The sequence below is a fragment of the Staurois parvus genome, unplaced genomic scaffold (genome assembly GCF_062004578.1).
Source record: "Staurois parvus isolate SC_StPar_1 unplaced genomic scaffold, SC_StPar_1.0 ptg000152l, whole genome shotgun sequence".
In the NCBI taxonomy this organism is placed as follows: Eukaryota; Metazoa; Chordata; class Amphibia; order Anura; family Ranidae; genus Staurois; species Staurois parvus.
The window spans coordinates 2,173,901-2,191,017 of record NW_028317948.1 but is presented as its reverse complement, the minus strand read 5'-3'; the positions used below and the strand labels follow the sequence as shown (position 1 = coordinate 2,191,017).

Here is a 17,117-nt window from a genome sequence, read left to right as displayed (position 1 = left end):
ACAGCAGGTCCCAGCCATGAATCATTGGCTGGGACCTGCTTTCAAACTCCCGCTGTGTACAACCATAGCGGGAGTCGGCACGTGGGGGCGTCGCTGTGCTGCCCATCCGCAATACATTATAATAATTTGGTTAATAAAAGTGGGCTTACAAGCCCTGAAACACAGCCTTGACTATCATGGACTCACTGGAAAACACCATTACACTTGAGCAATATCCCAAGAATACCACACTTTATAGAATAAATCCTGTTCCTTATTTACGCAGTAATAATTTATGTACAATATACTGTACAACAAGGACATTCAGTGGGGTGATGTAAAGTTTGGGATGTCCATGTCTGCTTACCTCCAGAGCATGAACAGTACAGGAGTCTCCTCGAGGCTGTAGCCTAGAAAGCCATTGTACAGCATCCTGACATGCTTCATCAGTGGCCTCCACCAAACACTCCTGCCATTGCTCAATGTTCTCTCCAAAGCTGATCATATTGAACCTATACATCAGACAGATCACAGAACACAGGGAAAAGACATAATTATTTTCCTAAGCCCCTCTTTACAGAGATGTGACAAATGTTTCAATAGTATTATCCAATCGCATTGTGGAGAGCACTTATCAAAGATCAGGATATATATATGGAGAACTAGTCATGGGAAAGCATGCTCATTTAACTGATGACTGCCAAGGATAAGGACTGAAGAGAGTATGCTGATTTGCCCTCCAGAACCAAAGTATATTCTTTGCTGGCCTCTATCTCATTAGATACTGGCAGTGTAAGAGGACAACATATGTGGTCATTTTTAGTAGTACACTTGGGCAGTCCTATATCAGGACTTTTTATACATATTTATTTATCACCAAGAAGAATTTATTGGACACTAATATTTCATTTTATATCTATGGACTTTTATTTATTATAGAGTATTTATCTGATTTTCTATGTATTCACTATTTATTAAGTGCTGTATTGATTGTATTATAGTCAGAAACTATTGAAATTGAAGCAGTAGCTATATAAAGTGTATTTAATTACTTTGTGTGTGCAGTAAGAGGATATTTATTGATGCTTGATAGTGCCCAGGTTGTGAGAGTGGAATACAACTCTTTAAATTGCAGGGAGCACTGGTGCAGGTTATTCAGCTGGAAAAAAGCCCACAGATGCTTTATTAAAATGTTTATTAAAATGTTTTAAAAAGACAAAAAACATACTCACAAAATATGTACATGTAAAGCCACAGGTATGGCCCAAAATGATGGCAGAGTGTCCGACTGGTGGTGTGGTCAGCCTACTGACGCATTTCGGTGATGTGACATATCTCTGAAACCCGTCAACAGGCCCTCTGCACCACCAGTCGGAACACTCTGCCATCATTTTGGGCTTTACAGACTTTTCATGTACATATTTTGTGAGTATGTTTTTGTCTTTTTAAAACATTTTAATAAACCTTGGATAATGCACTAGGTGTTTGCACCACCTGTGTGCTTTCTTCCAGTTTTGTAGATCTGAGGAGGGCTACATCACCAGGATTTTATCCACAGGTCATCCACACACCTGCTTCCCAGGCTTCTTCCTGGCATTGACCCCTTTGAGGCGCTGGAGAGTTAGTGCTTTTAGGTTATTTAACTACCTGTTCCAAAGTAACACACAGTGGGGTTGAAGGTAAGCTTTGCTGATTTCTATCATCCAATCATGTGCTGTTTTCTTATTTTCTTGCATGTGATTGGGTATTCTTTATAAAGTGAACTTTACTCTGGAGCGACTGCACTTGCAGTGCACAGTTATTTGCCTTTAGTAAATCAAAAACAAGTATGGTATTGGGATTGTCCAAAATGTACATGCATTTGAGCCTCACCATCTCTGCATCCCATCTACTTGTTTACATTTGTGACCATGGTGCAGTCATTAAATTAAATTAAAATTAAAAAAAAGAGAAGGAGAGAGAGAGAGAGAGAGAGAGAGAGAGAGAGGGGGGGGGGGGCACTTGTTGGACTAGATAATGCAATGTTGATTTACATTTGCTAGGATACTAACTACATGGGGTCCACAACCAATCAGCTTGGATTATCTAGAGTAGGTTAGAAGATCAGTTAGAAAGGAGAGAGTTAAAAAGGACCTGACTGGCTGCTATGGGCATCACTCCAGATTTTTACATCAGCCCAACTATTTGATCAATAACAAAAACTTGACAAAATCAGACGGTCACAACTTGACAGAGCCTTGCAGACTACTTTGCTCATTCTTCTGAAAACAGTTGTACATTTCTAGATTGAACAGCTCTAGCTTAAATTTCCAGTCTCTACAACTAGCAAAAAAGAACTCATGACCACATCAATAAGCAATTTTGCAATCAAAATTTATTCCTACATACCAAATGTTTCTAGCCCTTAGTTGTTCCCACAGCATTGAGATCAAGCCCTTCTGCAGCTCTGGTAGGAAAGGAGCCATGGAGCTGGATGAATCGATTATTATACATACTTTGCTCTCCAATATCACGCCAAGCAGCTGTCGACTTCCTGCAACATATAGCAAAGATTGAAAGTTTACCAAAACAAGAATGTTAAGAAAGAACAAATGCATCTATTATTATAATAAAATCAAGTAAACTCACATGATATTAACAAACCTTATGTTTTAGACTTGTACGTATGCCCAAACAACTTCATCAAAATTAACAGGGCATATGTGGCATTACCTGTCCCTCCCCCATACTGCACCCCCTAGTAATATCCAGCTGTTGAAATTACACTTGATGTGTACAGTATATACAGAAACCAGTTCCAGTCACTGCTGTCAAAAACAGAGCTTCTAATCAGCGTTTGTAAACACTGCTCACAAGAGTTATTTGGAGATACAAAGTAACATTATTGTTACTTTGTATTAATTCTGTTTTATGCATCTTCATATCAAAAAGATACATATATGTATATAATCCAGTAGTTGCCACTACACAATCAAAGCCAGTAATGAGGGATCGTGGGCTGGGGCTGAGCCCCGCTATGTGTCTATAGACGCAGGCAGCGAGAGTGAGCCGGCATGAGTGCCCCCATAGGAAGCAGCTTCTCTGGAGAAAAGGAGCCAGAAGCACTGGCGGGGGACCCAACACAAAAAGGGGGTTCATGGCTGATCTGTGCAATTCCATTTTGCACAGAGCAGGTAAGTATAAACCTGTTTCTTTTGCATTTACAATCACTTTAAAAAAGAAAAAGGTGCAGAAATCACCAGATAAAAGCCACTGCAGTCGCTGAATATAGCGTTTCAAAACCTTCTCCAGTTGCTCAATATATTCCTCCAGCTCCCTGGGCTGAAATTGAAGGTGTTTCACCACTCCCTGTAAGTGACAACAAGCACAATCATTTACAATTAGGTAAGTCATGTATATGCATGCAATCCTTTCTTTAACTAGACAGCAATACAGACACATATATCACGAATGGTCATTTTTTATGAATATAATAAGTTACAACTTCATCTCAAAGGCCAGGTTAGCATCCATGTTGCTTTTGTCCATTTTTAGTGCAATTTTTAACATCCATTGTAGTGCATTTAGGTGCATTTTTTGGTTTATTGGCCAGCAGAGAACATACCAGCCTCATTGAATAATTGTATTTAATGTCACCTTTGCTGTTTTGTTTACAAAGCATGCTTTGAAATGCAAAGGTGTGAACAGGGCCTAACTCCTATATAACTACACACAAAAAGCATAGTTGATTTTGTATATACCCCTTTCTCGTGCATGTAATTTAATAAATGGGGCCGGAATTAATAATTTCCCTGCAAGACTATTGCAGTCCAGACCTATCCATTCTATTAGTGAAATAGCTCCCTGCTGAAATTGAAGGTGTTTCACCACTCCCTGTAAGTGACAACAAGCACAATCATTTAAAATTAGGTAAGTCATGTATATGCATGCAATCCTTTCTTTAACTAGACAGCAATACGGACACATATATCACGAATGGTCATTTTTTATGAATATAATAAGTTACAACTTCATCTCAAAGGCCAGGTTAGCATCCATGTTGCTTTTGTCCATTTTTAGTGCAATTTTTAACATCCATTGTAGTGCATTTAGGTGCATTTTTTGGTTTATTGGCCAGCAGAGAACATACCAGCCTCATTGAATAATTGTATTTAATGACACCTCTGCAGTTTTGTTTACAAAGCATGCTTTGAAATGCAAAGGTGTGAACAGGGCCTAACTCCTATATAACTACACACAAAAAGCATAGTTGATTTTGTATATACCCCTTTCTCGTGCATGTAATTTAATAAATGGGGCCGGAATTAATCATTTCCCTGCAAGACTATTACAGTCCAGACCTATCCATTCTATTAGTGAAATAACTGTCTGCTCCATTAGGAGTCAAGATGTAATAAGATCACTTTGGCATGCCAGCTACTACTTCACACTATTATTAAGAAAAAGATAAAGAGACAACCCCTAAAATTTGCTCCATCTGCTAAAATTATAACTAACACACAAAATGCTGCTAATTTATTATCACATACATAGCATACAGACATATCAAATGATGATTCCAACACAAATTACCATGGCATTCCTTCACACAGTAATGTTAGAAAGCCAAATAATTATCCACAATAGAACCTTTGCAATGTCAAGTAAGGTTGGATCCAAGTTTAAATCCACAAAAGCAACTATGATTAACAATTCATAATAAAAAGTATAATGTACATGAAAAAATGAGGCCACCTGATTGAGCATGCACTGGTGTCCACCATCTAAAGTCTGTAGTAACTCAATGTGAGAACAGACATGTACAAGAATTAGGCAGCTGACTAAACAGGAACAATGCTGGCTATACATGTAAAGATTTTTCTTGATCAGTTCGTTGGGCTGGATCCAAAGACTTTTAATCCACTCCTAAAGCCTTGTTCATACCAGCAACAGTGGTGGGCTGTTTTTCAGAGGATAGTACAGTAGCAGCTTCCAGGCTTTCTGTGGCAATACTGTCATCTCCTAAATTCCTTTTTATAGCTGGTATTTTTTTTGGTTGATGGGGGATTTTGCATGCATTGACCGTACTCCAACCATGAGTTGAAAGTGCTGAGATAATGTCACAACTGCGAGCCAATTGACAATGGAAGAGTTTGACAGGCAGACAGAGTTAAGTCTGCCTTGGCCATGAAGCAAAGCATTGTGGGCATGCCATGTGTAAACTCTTTTCAGTTGCATATTATATTTTAGGTGGGCAGTTAGGGGGATGTTTGTACCACAATCCCCTTGCTGCCCATGGAAACAAAACCAAACAGCTTGGTCCCTAGCCAGCTGCTAGACTGCTCAAACAATGACTGCAGATGGTTGGCTGCAGTCACTATTTGGCCTATTGAACTGGTCAAAATTCAAGCCATGTATGGCCAGCTGTAGAGGAGATGCAAGGAAGGGGGGAGGATATATTAAACTAAACAAATTCCTCTCTATTTCTATGACGCTCATTAAAGACAAATCCATTTCTTAGTGCTGAAACACAATGGGTTTGATTTACTAAAACTGGAGAGTGCAAAATCTGGTGCAGCTCTGCACAGAAACCAATCAGCTTCCAGGTTTTATTGCCAAAGCTTAATTGAACAAGCTGAAGTTAGAAGCTGATTGGCTACCATACACGACTGCAGCAGATTTTGTACTCTCCAGAGTTAGTAAATTAACCCCATTTTTGGAAATACAAGCGTATGTTAAAAGACTTTTTAAAATATATGTATAGCCAAAATTGTTTTTGTTTTGGATAGATAGGTAAAACCCCTGCATGTCTTATTGCAGTCATATCCCACACTGAGGAGATCCACCCCCTCTATTTTTTCTTGTGGCCATAGTCCCCAAAACAGAAAGAGCTGGGAAATCAAAATGTTCCAGTTTTTACCAAAACATGAATGAGAGGGAATCTTTCAATGGGGACACCTGTTGTTGTGACAACTGTCCAAAGCTGACTATACATTGAAAGATTTCTATTGCTCAGCATGGACAGACAAACTTCCCCTGCCGGCTATTGTTTTCTGACAGTCAGCACCATCAGTGGCTGTCAGAATACCTGAACAAACGCTGCATATGATTGGATAAAGCTGCTGTTCGGCCAACAATTTTCTGCCTGGCTGATTTTCATATTGAAAGATGTCCTGTGGGATGGGCCATCCACGGCTCAAATTGTAGTCAGTTAGGGATACTTTCACACTGATCCGTAGCAAAAATGTGCTAAAAATGATGCAGTGCGTTACATAGGACATGTGATTTAAAAACTAAAAATGCACCCGTGTGGCATTTTTTTATGCGTTTTTGCCACATTTTCCATACAGTTCAATGGTGAGGTGCATTTTTGTTGCACTTTTTTAACCACACCAAAAATGCAGCAAGCAGGATTTTTCAAAATGCAGCGGACCCGCAATGGATCAGTGTGCATAGTTCCGTAGAGTTACATGGTCCTGTGTTTTTCTTCCACTTTTTTTTTTCCACACAAAAGCAGAAGAAAAACGGATCAGTGTGAAAACAGCCTAATGAGGAACTAAAAAACATTTGTTCTCTGCATGGCCAGCTTTAAGCTGGCAATAGATAGATCGAAATTCAACCAGTTCAGCATGGACCAGCCAAATTCAATCCATGTGTGGTCGCTCCCACTCAATGAGCTACTGTAGCTTGTTGGAAAATTTCTCTCGGTCAGCCACTGCAGCCAATAGGTTACAGTTGCTGATCAGTGTATTCTGACAGCAAAGAGTACAATGTCTCAGCGGGAGGATATTCACCTCGATTGTGTGGATGGGGGAATCTATTTGTTTCTTTTTTCTATCAGCCCTCTGGATGAATGAAGAAAAAAAAAGATCCACCTATTTCCAGCCTAACAAATGAATTCATTTTGGACTGATCTCCTCTCACTTATGCAGGCCATAGATGGTTCATTTATCGGCCGATTTTTCGTCTGAAAGAATAATCGGCCGATTTTCGCACTGTTAGTGGGGCAATGACATCAGCCGATTTTCAGGGTTCCTCCTCTTTTCATTTATCGGTAATGCTGAAAAATTAGTGAAAAACATCCGATTTTCGCAATCATTGGTGGTAACATCGGTTTACAGAACGAACAATGTTTCGTTTTTTGGACGAAAAACCGTCTATGGCCTAAATTACTGTTTGATCTCCAGGACAGGATGTAAAGATAAATTTAAACATAACCAGCAAACAACTGACAGGAGTTTTAATCCTTCCCTGTTCTACCTTAAACTAAAAAAAAAGAAATTGGCTTTGTATAAAATTTAAATATACTCTCAGATTTTATCTTTTTCAGGCATGTATACAGCTTGATTCCCTTGATACATCTAACACCAAATACTAATATTAGTCACCCACAATATATATGGTATATCACAAAGTAAATACATAAAACATAAGACTCACATTAATCTCCACGCTTGGGAAAATAGTGCAATATTTTGCAGAAACCTGTTTGTGTAATGCCGGCACCAACTTTTTCTGATGAGTGCAATCTGGACCGGATACCAGCTTGGTGAGCTGTAACTTCAGTTTCTTCAAACCATACTTTTTCAGCCACTTTTAGAAAACAGAATACAATAAAGGTCCATCAGTTTTAAACAAAATGTTGGCTATATAATATAAATGTAGCTAGAGATTATAATCAGAGACTACAACAATATGATTGTATTTGAGCCTGTGGTAGTTTAAAGCGGTATTAAACCCTGAAGAAAACATTTATTAGATTGCAGCTTACCAATTCTTAGATGTGACGGCTGCATTCATTTTCTTTTTTAGGCTTTTTTTCTGCTTTCTTTTATCTGGTGATTCAGCCAGTAAGTCTGTATTTCAAAAGCACAAGCTCTCCAGTAGAATGTATCAATTTACATGGATAAGACAAACAATCTCTCAGAACTGAACTACTTCAATTGCTCGGCCATGCAACACTTTTTAGAATCTTTTTTTCACACAAATAGAGCTTTCGTTTTGTGGTATTTAACCATTTGCCGCCCGCCCTATGGCCGAATGGCGGGCGGCAAATGTCATCAGCGTTCCAGGTGGACGCCATATGGCGTCCTCCCGTACATGCGCAGATTGCACTCCTGCAGAGCGGCGCGATCTGTCACCGGCCGTGTACCTCGGACACGGCCGATGACAGATCTGAGTATCTGCCCCGTTGTCGGTACCATGTGACCTGCTGTGACCAATCACAGCAGGTCACATGACAGTTGGATACAATGGATGGCTTCACTCATGCCATCCATTGTATACTACTGCCTAGCTGTGAATGGTCACAGCTAATCACATGCACATGTCATGTGATTAGCTGTGGTTAAATCACAGCTAAGCACAAAAAAAACAAAAAAACAAAAAAAACCCCTGAATGAATGGATGTCATTCAGGTAAATGCTTGCTTATAGCAAAGTAATTCTTTGCTATAAGCAAATTATGTAAAAAAAAAAAAAAAATACTGATCACTTCCCCAAAGTAGTACAATGTTACTATGGTAACATTGTACTACTTTGGTCATAGTGAAATATGAAAAAAAATCTTAAAAAAAAAAAAAAATTAATAAAAAATAATAAAAAAATATAACTAAAAATAAAAAAAAAACATATAATTTTTTTTTTCATACTGTCACCAGTCAGTGTCCCTGATCACCGCCATGCCAGTTATATGATGACGCTGTACTGCACTGGTGACAATATGTAAAAAAAAAAAAATAGTGAAACTAATTTATTTAATTTTTTAATTTTCCGAAAAATTATGACAAAAAAAATACAACTTCAAAAAACTCGCCATGCCTCTTATGAAGTACGTCGGACTGTCTGCTTTGCAAAAAGGGGTTATTTGGGGGATATCTGTACTGTTTTGACATTCTTGGACCTCAAGAAATTAGATTGGCTGTCAGTACTTCAGGATTGATCAATATTCAGATCTATCCCATAGTTTGTGAACTCTATAACTTTCCTACAAACTAAAAAATACATCCTAATTTGGGTTATTTTCACCAAAGACATGTAGCAGAATACATCTCGGCCTAAATTTATGAAGAACAATTATTTATTTGCAAACCTTTATAACAGAAACAAAGAAAAACTTTTTTTTTTCAAAATTTTTGTTTTTTTTTGTTAATTTAGCAAAAAATAAAAACCCCAGTGGTGATTAAATACCACCAAAAGAAAGCTCTAGTTGTGTGAAGAAAATGATAAAATTTTAGTTTGGGTACAATGTTGTATGACCGTGCAATTGTCATTCAAAGTGTGAGAGCGCTGAAACCTGAAAACTGGCCTGGGCAGGAAGGTGTAAAATTGCCCGGTATTGAATCACCACTTTTTTATTATTTCCTATATAAAGGAAAAAATACTGAAAATTTAGAAAAAAAAACCCAATTTTTCTTAGTTTTTGTTATAAAATTTTGCAAATAAATAATCTTCTTACATTTAGACCAAAAATGTATTCTGTTACATTTTATTGATAAAAATACCACAAATTAGTGTATATTGTTTAGTCAGAGTCTGGTGGTTGAAGAGTACACGTCCCAGCGTGCGTTCCAAAGGGCGGAAATGATGTCAGTGGCACTTCCTGATGACGATCTATTGATCGAAACCGGTCGAGGTTTGATGACGCAACTTCCGCTGACGTCATTTCCGCCCTTTGGAACGCACGCTGGGACGCGGCGGCCATCTTGGTTCCTATTCACAGGCAGCAAGGCTGAATACACTGAGTGCCAGGTTATGGACACTTTGCTTGTGAGTTTTATTCTTATAATGTCTCCCCATCATTAAAGTTTTTTATGGTTTTACACTATGGGATGCTTGCTCTTGTTTCTGTTCACATGCTGAAACTTGGTTTACTGCCTGGGAGGAGAGGAGAAAGTTTAAAAAGGCTCTTTTAAACTACACTAATTTATATCCATGCTGGTCATCATCCTATTGGTTACTATCAGCCAGATTGCATGATTCCCAGGAATGAATATTGATGCCATTCTTACCATCACGCATTGGGCTAGTCCCAAACCAGGCGCTTAAGACCAACCTAGAGATAGGTGGTCCACGGCTAATGGTGAGTGCACATCCATGTGGGGCACCGATTGAGCACTGAGGAGCACCTGTAATTTTTGCACGAAGTTCACCAATTAGTATCCAACACCTGGGCACTTTATTTTTCTGAATTGGGACTGAATGTTACAAATATTCACTTTGTATATGTGAAGCAATATTACTCATATATTGTTAAATTTAATGCATCATCAAACCCAGACCGCTTCAACCCTGGCAGACCGACAGCACTAAACGCCTCAAACGTCGCAGTCGCGCACTGGAGAGACTGTGGCGCAAAACCAGGTCCCCTCATACTTTCTCCCTCTACAAATCTGCATTTCTTATCTACACCTCCTCCCTCCACGCCGCCAAGCAGGCCTACTTTGTTAACCTAATAAACACCCTCTCCTCCTGCCCCCGCCGACTCTTCTCCACCTTCAATTCCCTGCTCTCCCCCCCCCCCCCTCCTCCACTCAGTACCTCTCTCACCGCCCACGAGATTGCCACCCATTTCCACAACAAGATTGACGCTATCCGTAAGGACATCGTCAACTTGCAATCTACCTCCCCACCTAGCCTCCTCGCCCCCGTCACCCCTTCATCTCCCCCCTCCTCTGCCCTCACAACCGCACTGCCCCCCTCCTCTCCCAATGCCCCGCCCACCATAACCCCCCCCGCACTGCACTCCCTCAGCCCTGTCACTACTGAGGAAGTCGCCAAAGTCCTCTCAAAAGCCCGCCTCACTACCTGCCCCCTGGACCCTATCCCCTCTCAACTCCTCCGGTCACCCCCCTCTTCCCTCATCCGCTCCCTCACCCACATCTTCAATCTCTCCCTCTCTACTGGCGTATTCCCCTCCCCCCTAAAGCACGCGCATATCACCCCCATCCTCAAAAAGCCCTCCCTGGATCCCGCGGACCCCAACAACCTCAGACCCATCTCTCTGCTGCCACTCACCTCCAAGCTCCTTGAACGCATAGTCTACGATCGCCTAAGCGCCCACCTTACAGACAATAACCTCCTTGACCCTCTACAGTCCGGCTTCCGTCCCCTACACTCCACTGAAACTGCCCTCCTCAAAATCACTAACGACCTACTCAACGCCAAAGCCAAGGGCGACTACTCTGTCCTCCTTCTCCTGGACCTCTCTGCGGCCTTCGACACAGTTGACCACCCCCTCCTCCTTAATAAACTACTCTCCCTTGGCATCGGAGATACTGCTCTCTCTTGGTTCTCATCCTACCTATCCCGACGCTCCTTCAGTGTCACCTACAATGGTGCCACCTCCCCCTCCCTCCCCCTCTCTGTTGGGGTCCCCCAAGGCTCTGTCCTTGGACCCCTTCTCTTCTCCATCTACACCTCCTCCCTGGGCAAACTCATACAATCTCACGGCTTCAACTATCACCTCTATGCTGACGACACCCAAATCTACCTCTCCACCCCTCACCTCACCCCCACTATCTGCGCCCGCATCACTCACCTCCTAAATGACATCTCAGACTGGATGTCGCTACATTTCCTCAAGCTCAACCTCTCCAAAACTGAGCTCCTCATCTTTCCCCCTGCCAACACCCCCCCCCCCCCCCCCATCCTATCCATCATCACCAACAACTCCACTATCACTCCCGCCCCGCAAGCCAAAGTCCTTGGCGTCATTCTTGACGCGAACCTCTCCCTCCAACCGCATGTCAAATCACTCACAAACACATGCAGGCTCCATCTTCGCAACATTGCCAAGATACGCTCCTTCCTCACCCCAGACACCACCAAACTTCTAGTACACTCCCTCATCATCTCACGCCTTGACTACTGCAACTCCCTCCTCACTGGCCTTCCCAAGTGCAGGCTCTCCCCGCTCCAGACCATCCTGAACTCAGCTGCCAGACTCATCCACCTCACCACCCGCTCCACCTCTGCCACCCCCCTCTGCCTCTCCCTCCACTGGCTCCCGATTGCCCAACGCATCAAATTTAAACTCCTAACCCTGACCTAGAAAGCCGTTCACAACACTGCCCCTGACTACCTCACCAACCTGATCACCAAGTACCACCCTACCCGTACCCTTCGCTCCTCACAGGACCTCCTTCTATCCTGCTCCCTGGTCTCCTCCTCCCATGCACGACTGCAGGACTTCTCCAGGTCCTCCCCCATCCTCTGGAACTCACTGCCCCAATCCATCAGACTGTCGCCTTCCCTATTCACATTCAGGCGCTCCCTCAAAACCCATCTCTTCAGGGAAGCCTACCCCACCCTCACCTAACGGCCATCCTCCCTCATTCCTCCCACCACTTCATCCCCCTCAGCCACTTCCTACTGTACCTTTACCCCCTCCCTCCTAGATTGTAAGCTCGTAAGAGTAGGGCCCTCTTACCCCTCGTACGTTGTTTGTTGTTGTTGTACTGTGCCATGTATTGTCCCCCCTATTGTACAGCGCTGAGCAAACCCTTTGGCGCTATATAAACTCGTAGTAATAATAATAATAATAATAATAATGCACTTAATTTATGCACGTTCCACATGGTATTTTGTTTGTTTTTGTGTTATTGGTTCACAAATTAGGACTGCAGCGTATACTTAGCAAAGTTGCATGAATATCTATTCAGAAGCACAACAGCACTATATCTTATCTTTTGCTACCTACTGTAGTTGTGCACTGGGATGCTATTCTAAATAAAGGTCCTCACCTCCAGCGCGCCCCAAACCCCCCCCCCCCACCCCTTTCAGTACATTCTGTAGGCACAGTTGCTCCAGAGCTTAGTAAATGAGCAGAAGCTCTTCTGGTTTCCATCATTCAATCATGTGCAAGCAAAATGCAGCTTTATTTATTTTCCATGCACGTGATTGGGTATTCTTTGCAAAATGAAGGCTTACCTCATTTACTAAGCTCAGGAGCAACTGCACTTGGAGAATGCAAGTGCACGTTGCAAAGTGCACATTCTATTTGCCTTTAGTAAATGATCCCCAATACATCAGTATGAATTCTGTCCTGAGATAAGGAATGTAAACAAAAAATAACACAGGTCTGCGACTAAAAAGCTGTTTGATTATTTTCATCTCATTTCCATGTATTTTGGTGTGCTGAAAACAAATAAAATATTGAAAAAACTCCTAGATGTCATGATTTGCCACAAAATGCAAAATTGTCTTCAAATGTATACATTTTTTTTAAATTTTTGGTTATTTGTTTATATTATGGGTTTTTAACTAAATTTTAAGTCCAAATTACTATTAATTAAGTCACATAAGTGCATTTAAGATATAAAATGCCAAAAAAACCTTAAAGGGGTTGTCCGAGTTATGTAGAAAAAAAATATAGCACTGTAAATCTGATGGTCAGCAATATATACATAAGCTAAGCAAGTTTTAGGGAAAAAAAAATTCTATTTCCTCATTTCCCTAGTTCTCTTCTGGCCCTTTGTTGTTATTTGCAGGTAAACAATCTCTGCCCCTCCCCCCCTGCAAATGGGGTGAATACAAGTGCTGCTCTGAGTGACATGTCTGTCTACTGGGATACTCAGCAGCATGCTGTATGTGTAAGCCTCAGCCCTGAGTCTGTGCTTCTAATGGTAGAAGGGGTTAATCTTTCCTGAAGAATCCAGTGGGTGGGATACCAAATACCCTTGTTTTCTGTGTCTATGGGACAGTCAAGACTGACAAAATCACTGGACCAAGAAGAGTTGGCAGCCGAGGGTGCTAACAGTTGGTGAAAAAAATGTCCTCCGAGAAACTTTGGTACCTTCCCATAAAGTTCTTCTACCACCTCTCCACATAAAATTGACATTGATGAAGCAATTCGTAAAATCCCTTCCAAGAGATGGAGAATGCTTCAAATACTTGGTCACCAAGTTTCCAGGCTTGTCGGAGGCAAAATTGAAGGAAGGTGTGTTCGTCGGACCAGACATTAGAAGGCTTATAGTTGATCAAGAGTTTGTCCATACCATGACGGATCCTCAAAAAGAAGGGTGGATTGCATTTAAAGAAGTCGTACAGACATTTTTAGGCAATAACAATGATCCTCACTACAAAAAGATCGTCGGACGAATGCTGAAAGCATTTCAAGCTTTAGGTTGCCTGATGAGTTTGAAAGTGCATTTCCTCCAGTCCCACCTTGACTACTTTCCTGAAAATTTGGGAGCTGTGAGTGAGGAACAAAATGAACGATTCCACCAAGACATTAAAGAGATGGAAAGGAGATACCAGGGAAAATGGAGCATTACAATGATGGCAGACTACTGTTGGATGCTTCAGAGAGACATTCCAGATGCTACTCACAAGCGTAAATGCACCAAGAGGAGCCTCACAGGGAAGAAGAATCGAGTTTAGTGTGTGTAGGTGTGCTCATTTCAGTTCAAAAAATGATTTTCATGAAAAAATTGCAATAAAACTTTAATTTAATAAGTCTATTTCCATTTATTTTGAGGTATTGCCTTATTTAACATAGTTACCTAAATTGTCAGGAAACGTGATGTCCTATGACAAAATGGAGGTCATTTTCGGGATTCAGCGCACCAAAAAACATAAAGATTACGTGGAATAACCAAAACAGCTCTTGAAAAAAAATTTTTTTGCAGACCTGTGTAATTGTAACATTTCACCAGCAGGAGATTTGTTCTGTGAATGAAGGCACACTACAATGTTTTCTTGCATGGCAAGACCACTTACTGTTATCTCACATATATATTCTATTATAGCCAAATTTACCACCCTAACTCCTCCCACAGTTTTTACACTACATAGACAGTAATATACCGAAACGTGCGGATTGTTCCTGATTGGTGTGCTATTACTTTGTGGAACGTTTTGCCAAATGGTTCACGAAATATCAGCGTTTTTGTGGTGAAAGTAGTCCCTTAGGAATGAATGGCGGAATGTTCAAAACTAGAGTGGGAGCTGACAATAGCTACAGTGTGAGCTGAAAAATAAGGACATGATTTCTAAACTGCCACCACTCCCTCATTTTCAAGCCCACCTACACAAATCTTAAATCAAAATGTTCAGCTATCCCTGCTGCCACTAAAAATGTCCACGGCTAAGCCATAGTCCTGATAGTTTTCACAATATAACCATTTGTTTGCAACTCACGCTGCCCATTGACATTCATTAAAACTCCACTCTAGCCACCTCAAATTTGAAGGGCAGTTTCTAAACTGCGACTGTGCCTTCATTTTCAATATTTCAGAGACATACTATGCATCAAAATGTAGGTCTGGGTCTTGTGATTCTCACAATATAAAGCTCTTTGGTGTAGGATTTATAATGTTTAAACTACAACCGTTTGAAGACGGCAACCGCCAGTGAAGTGAGCAAGTTGGAGCAGTTTGTTTTTAACAGCTCTTCTCTGCCCTTGCTGTAGAGTGAGTTGCCAAAGGAACCCAGGTGTGTGAGCAGGCAGCAGAGTGACAAGTCACTCCACCCAGTTACTCCGCCCACTGCAGTTGTAGACTACTGGTGGAGGCAAGAACACTTCACACAATTTCCCCAGAAATTGTAGCTTTTCTAGTTTCAGAATGTTCCTGTGTGCATTCATTTACAGAGCTATCTTTCTCTGGTGCAGTGTTAACCTGGAAAAATAACTGCAAGAAAAAAAACCCTTAAAAAATAGCACTTAAATTAAGTGCCCTCTGCTATCTTTGCCAGATTTTGTGGTATAGATGGCAAATTTTTTCAATAGATTATCTCTTTACATCCAAGTTTTGTAAATCAGTATCACAGTTAAGGAATAATGTATGTCTTACTGCTTTGGATGAACAGCATTCTTCTTCTTTGGGTAAAGCAATGAAGGGAATACTTTTCCTCACGGTTTTGGTTGCTGGATAGTCCTTGTACACCACCCCTGTGGGATATAGGCAGAATGGGGATCATGTTAAAGTAGAAACATTTTTTTTAATTATTTGCTGAAGTGGGGACAGGTTAGAAACTTTTTCAGGATTACATTGTTGTGTTTCTGTTGGGGAGATTTCACTTCACTTCACAGGGAAAGGAGTGAGGGGAAATCTCCACAATGTTGACACTGAAAACAATACAAATCCAAGAGGAGTTCTCACTCTTCCCCATTTATAATTAAAGTGGTTGTAAACCTCAGACATGAAATATGAACAAAGCATACCCCTCTATAGTGTATGTTTGTATCAGTTCAGAGCACAAGTGGCATTTCTGTCCACTGCCTTGTTCCTCTGCTATAACCATAAGTCACTTGTGGTGAGTTTTTCTGACATCAAGAGAAAAATGGTGACAGGGGAGGACACAGACTGTGATTGACAGCCTCAGCTCTGTTCCTGTGTGCTGTCTGAAGGGTGTGTGTCCCTTCTCTCCAATTAGCTCTCAGAGCTCTCCTCATTGATGTAACTTCAGCTTTCCACACCCCTGCTTTTTGAAGATGAGAGATCCTGTGTAGATTCTGCACTTTGAATGGATGTAGGGGGAATGAAGGGTGTAAATAAACTGGTATAACTTATGTAGGAGGATTTGTTTCATCTCTGATCATCGCCTGAAGCCAGTCACTTCACTGGGTTTATGTGAGGTTTTACAACAACTTTAACACTGTTCAGACATAATATTCTGTATACCAAGTTTTATTCCAGCACTGTGAAATGTTTTTATTTTTCTACTGTCAGAAATGCTGTTGCACTTTGTATATACTGTATGTGTACACGTAGTACACATGGCACTTCAGTACAAAGCCATAACCATAACCATTAAGTCTAAACTGTCACTCGATCAAATAATATAAATGTAGAAGAAGTGAAGGATGTTTATTTTCCTGGGACAGGATCTTTTGGAGCTAAGCTGCCAGGCTAAATTGATATGCTTAGAGATGTTTTTTTTTAAAATATGTAATTTAGATGTTATAAAGGGAAAGTTCACCTTTACCAAAAAAACTAGCTATGCAGATAAAGGGTGTCTGTAGATAAAAAACTCTGACCAAAGTTGAATAATGCCCTTGCCATGGGTGTAGACCATTTACATACCTAGGACATTGCTAAGCTGTTGCTGTTCACTTTCACCATCACAGGAGTGAGCTCTCAACCACTGAGCTCACAGCTACTGCTTCAGGGGAGTTAAAACACAGGTGAGATACCTTCAATTGTGGCATTGGCTGCT

At 41.1% G+C, this 17,117-nt stretch overlaps 1 protein-coding gene across 2 annotated transcripts in view; it reads right to left on the bottom strand.

Moving 5' to 3' along the window:
• Positions 1–17,117, bottom strand: part of VWA3A (von Willebrand factor A domain containing 3A) — a 149,145-nt gene that overhangs the window by 12,014 nt on the left and 120,014 nt on the right. For both annotated transcript variants that reach the window (XM_089674793.1, XM_089674794.1), the window contains exons 25-29: positions 15,752–15,849; positions 7,399–7,551; positions 3,219–3,327; positions 2,368–2,512; positions 347–491 (exon numbers count right to left, since the gene is read on the bottom strand). In XM_089674793.1, the coding sequence (XP_089530919.1) occupies positions 347–491; positions 2,368–2,512; positions 3,219–3,327; positions 7,399–7,551; positions 15,752–15,849 (650 nt within the window). The remainder of the gene's footprint in view (positions 1–346; positions 492–2,367; positions 2,513–3,218; positions 3,328–7,398; positions 7,552–15,751; positions 15,850–17,117) is intronic.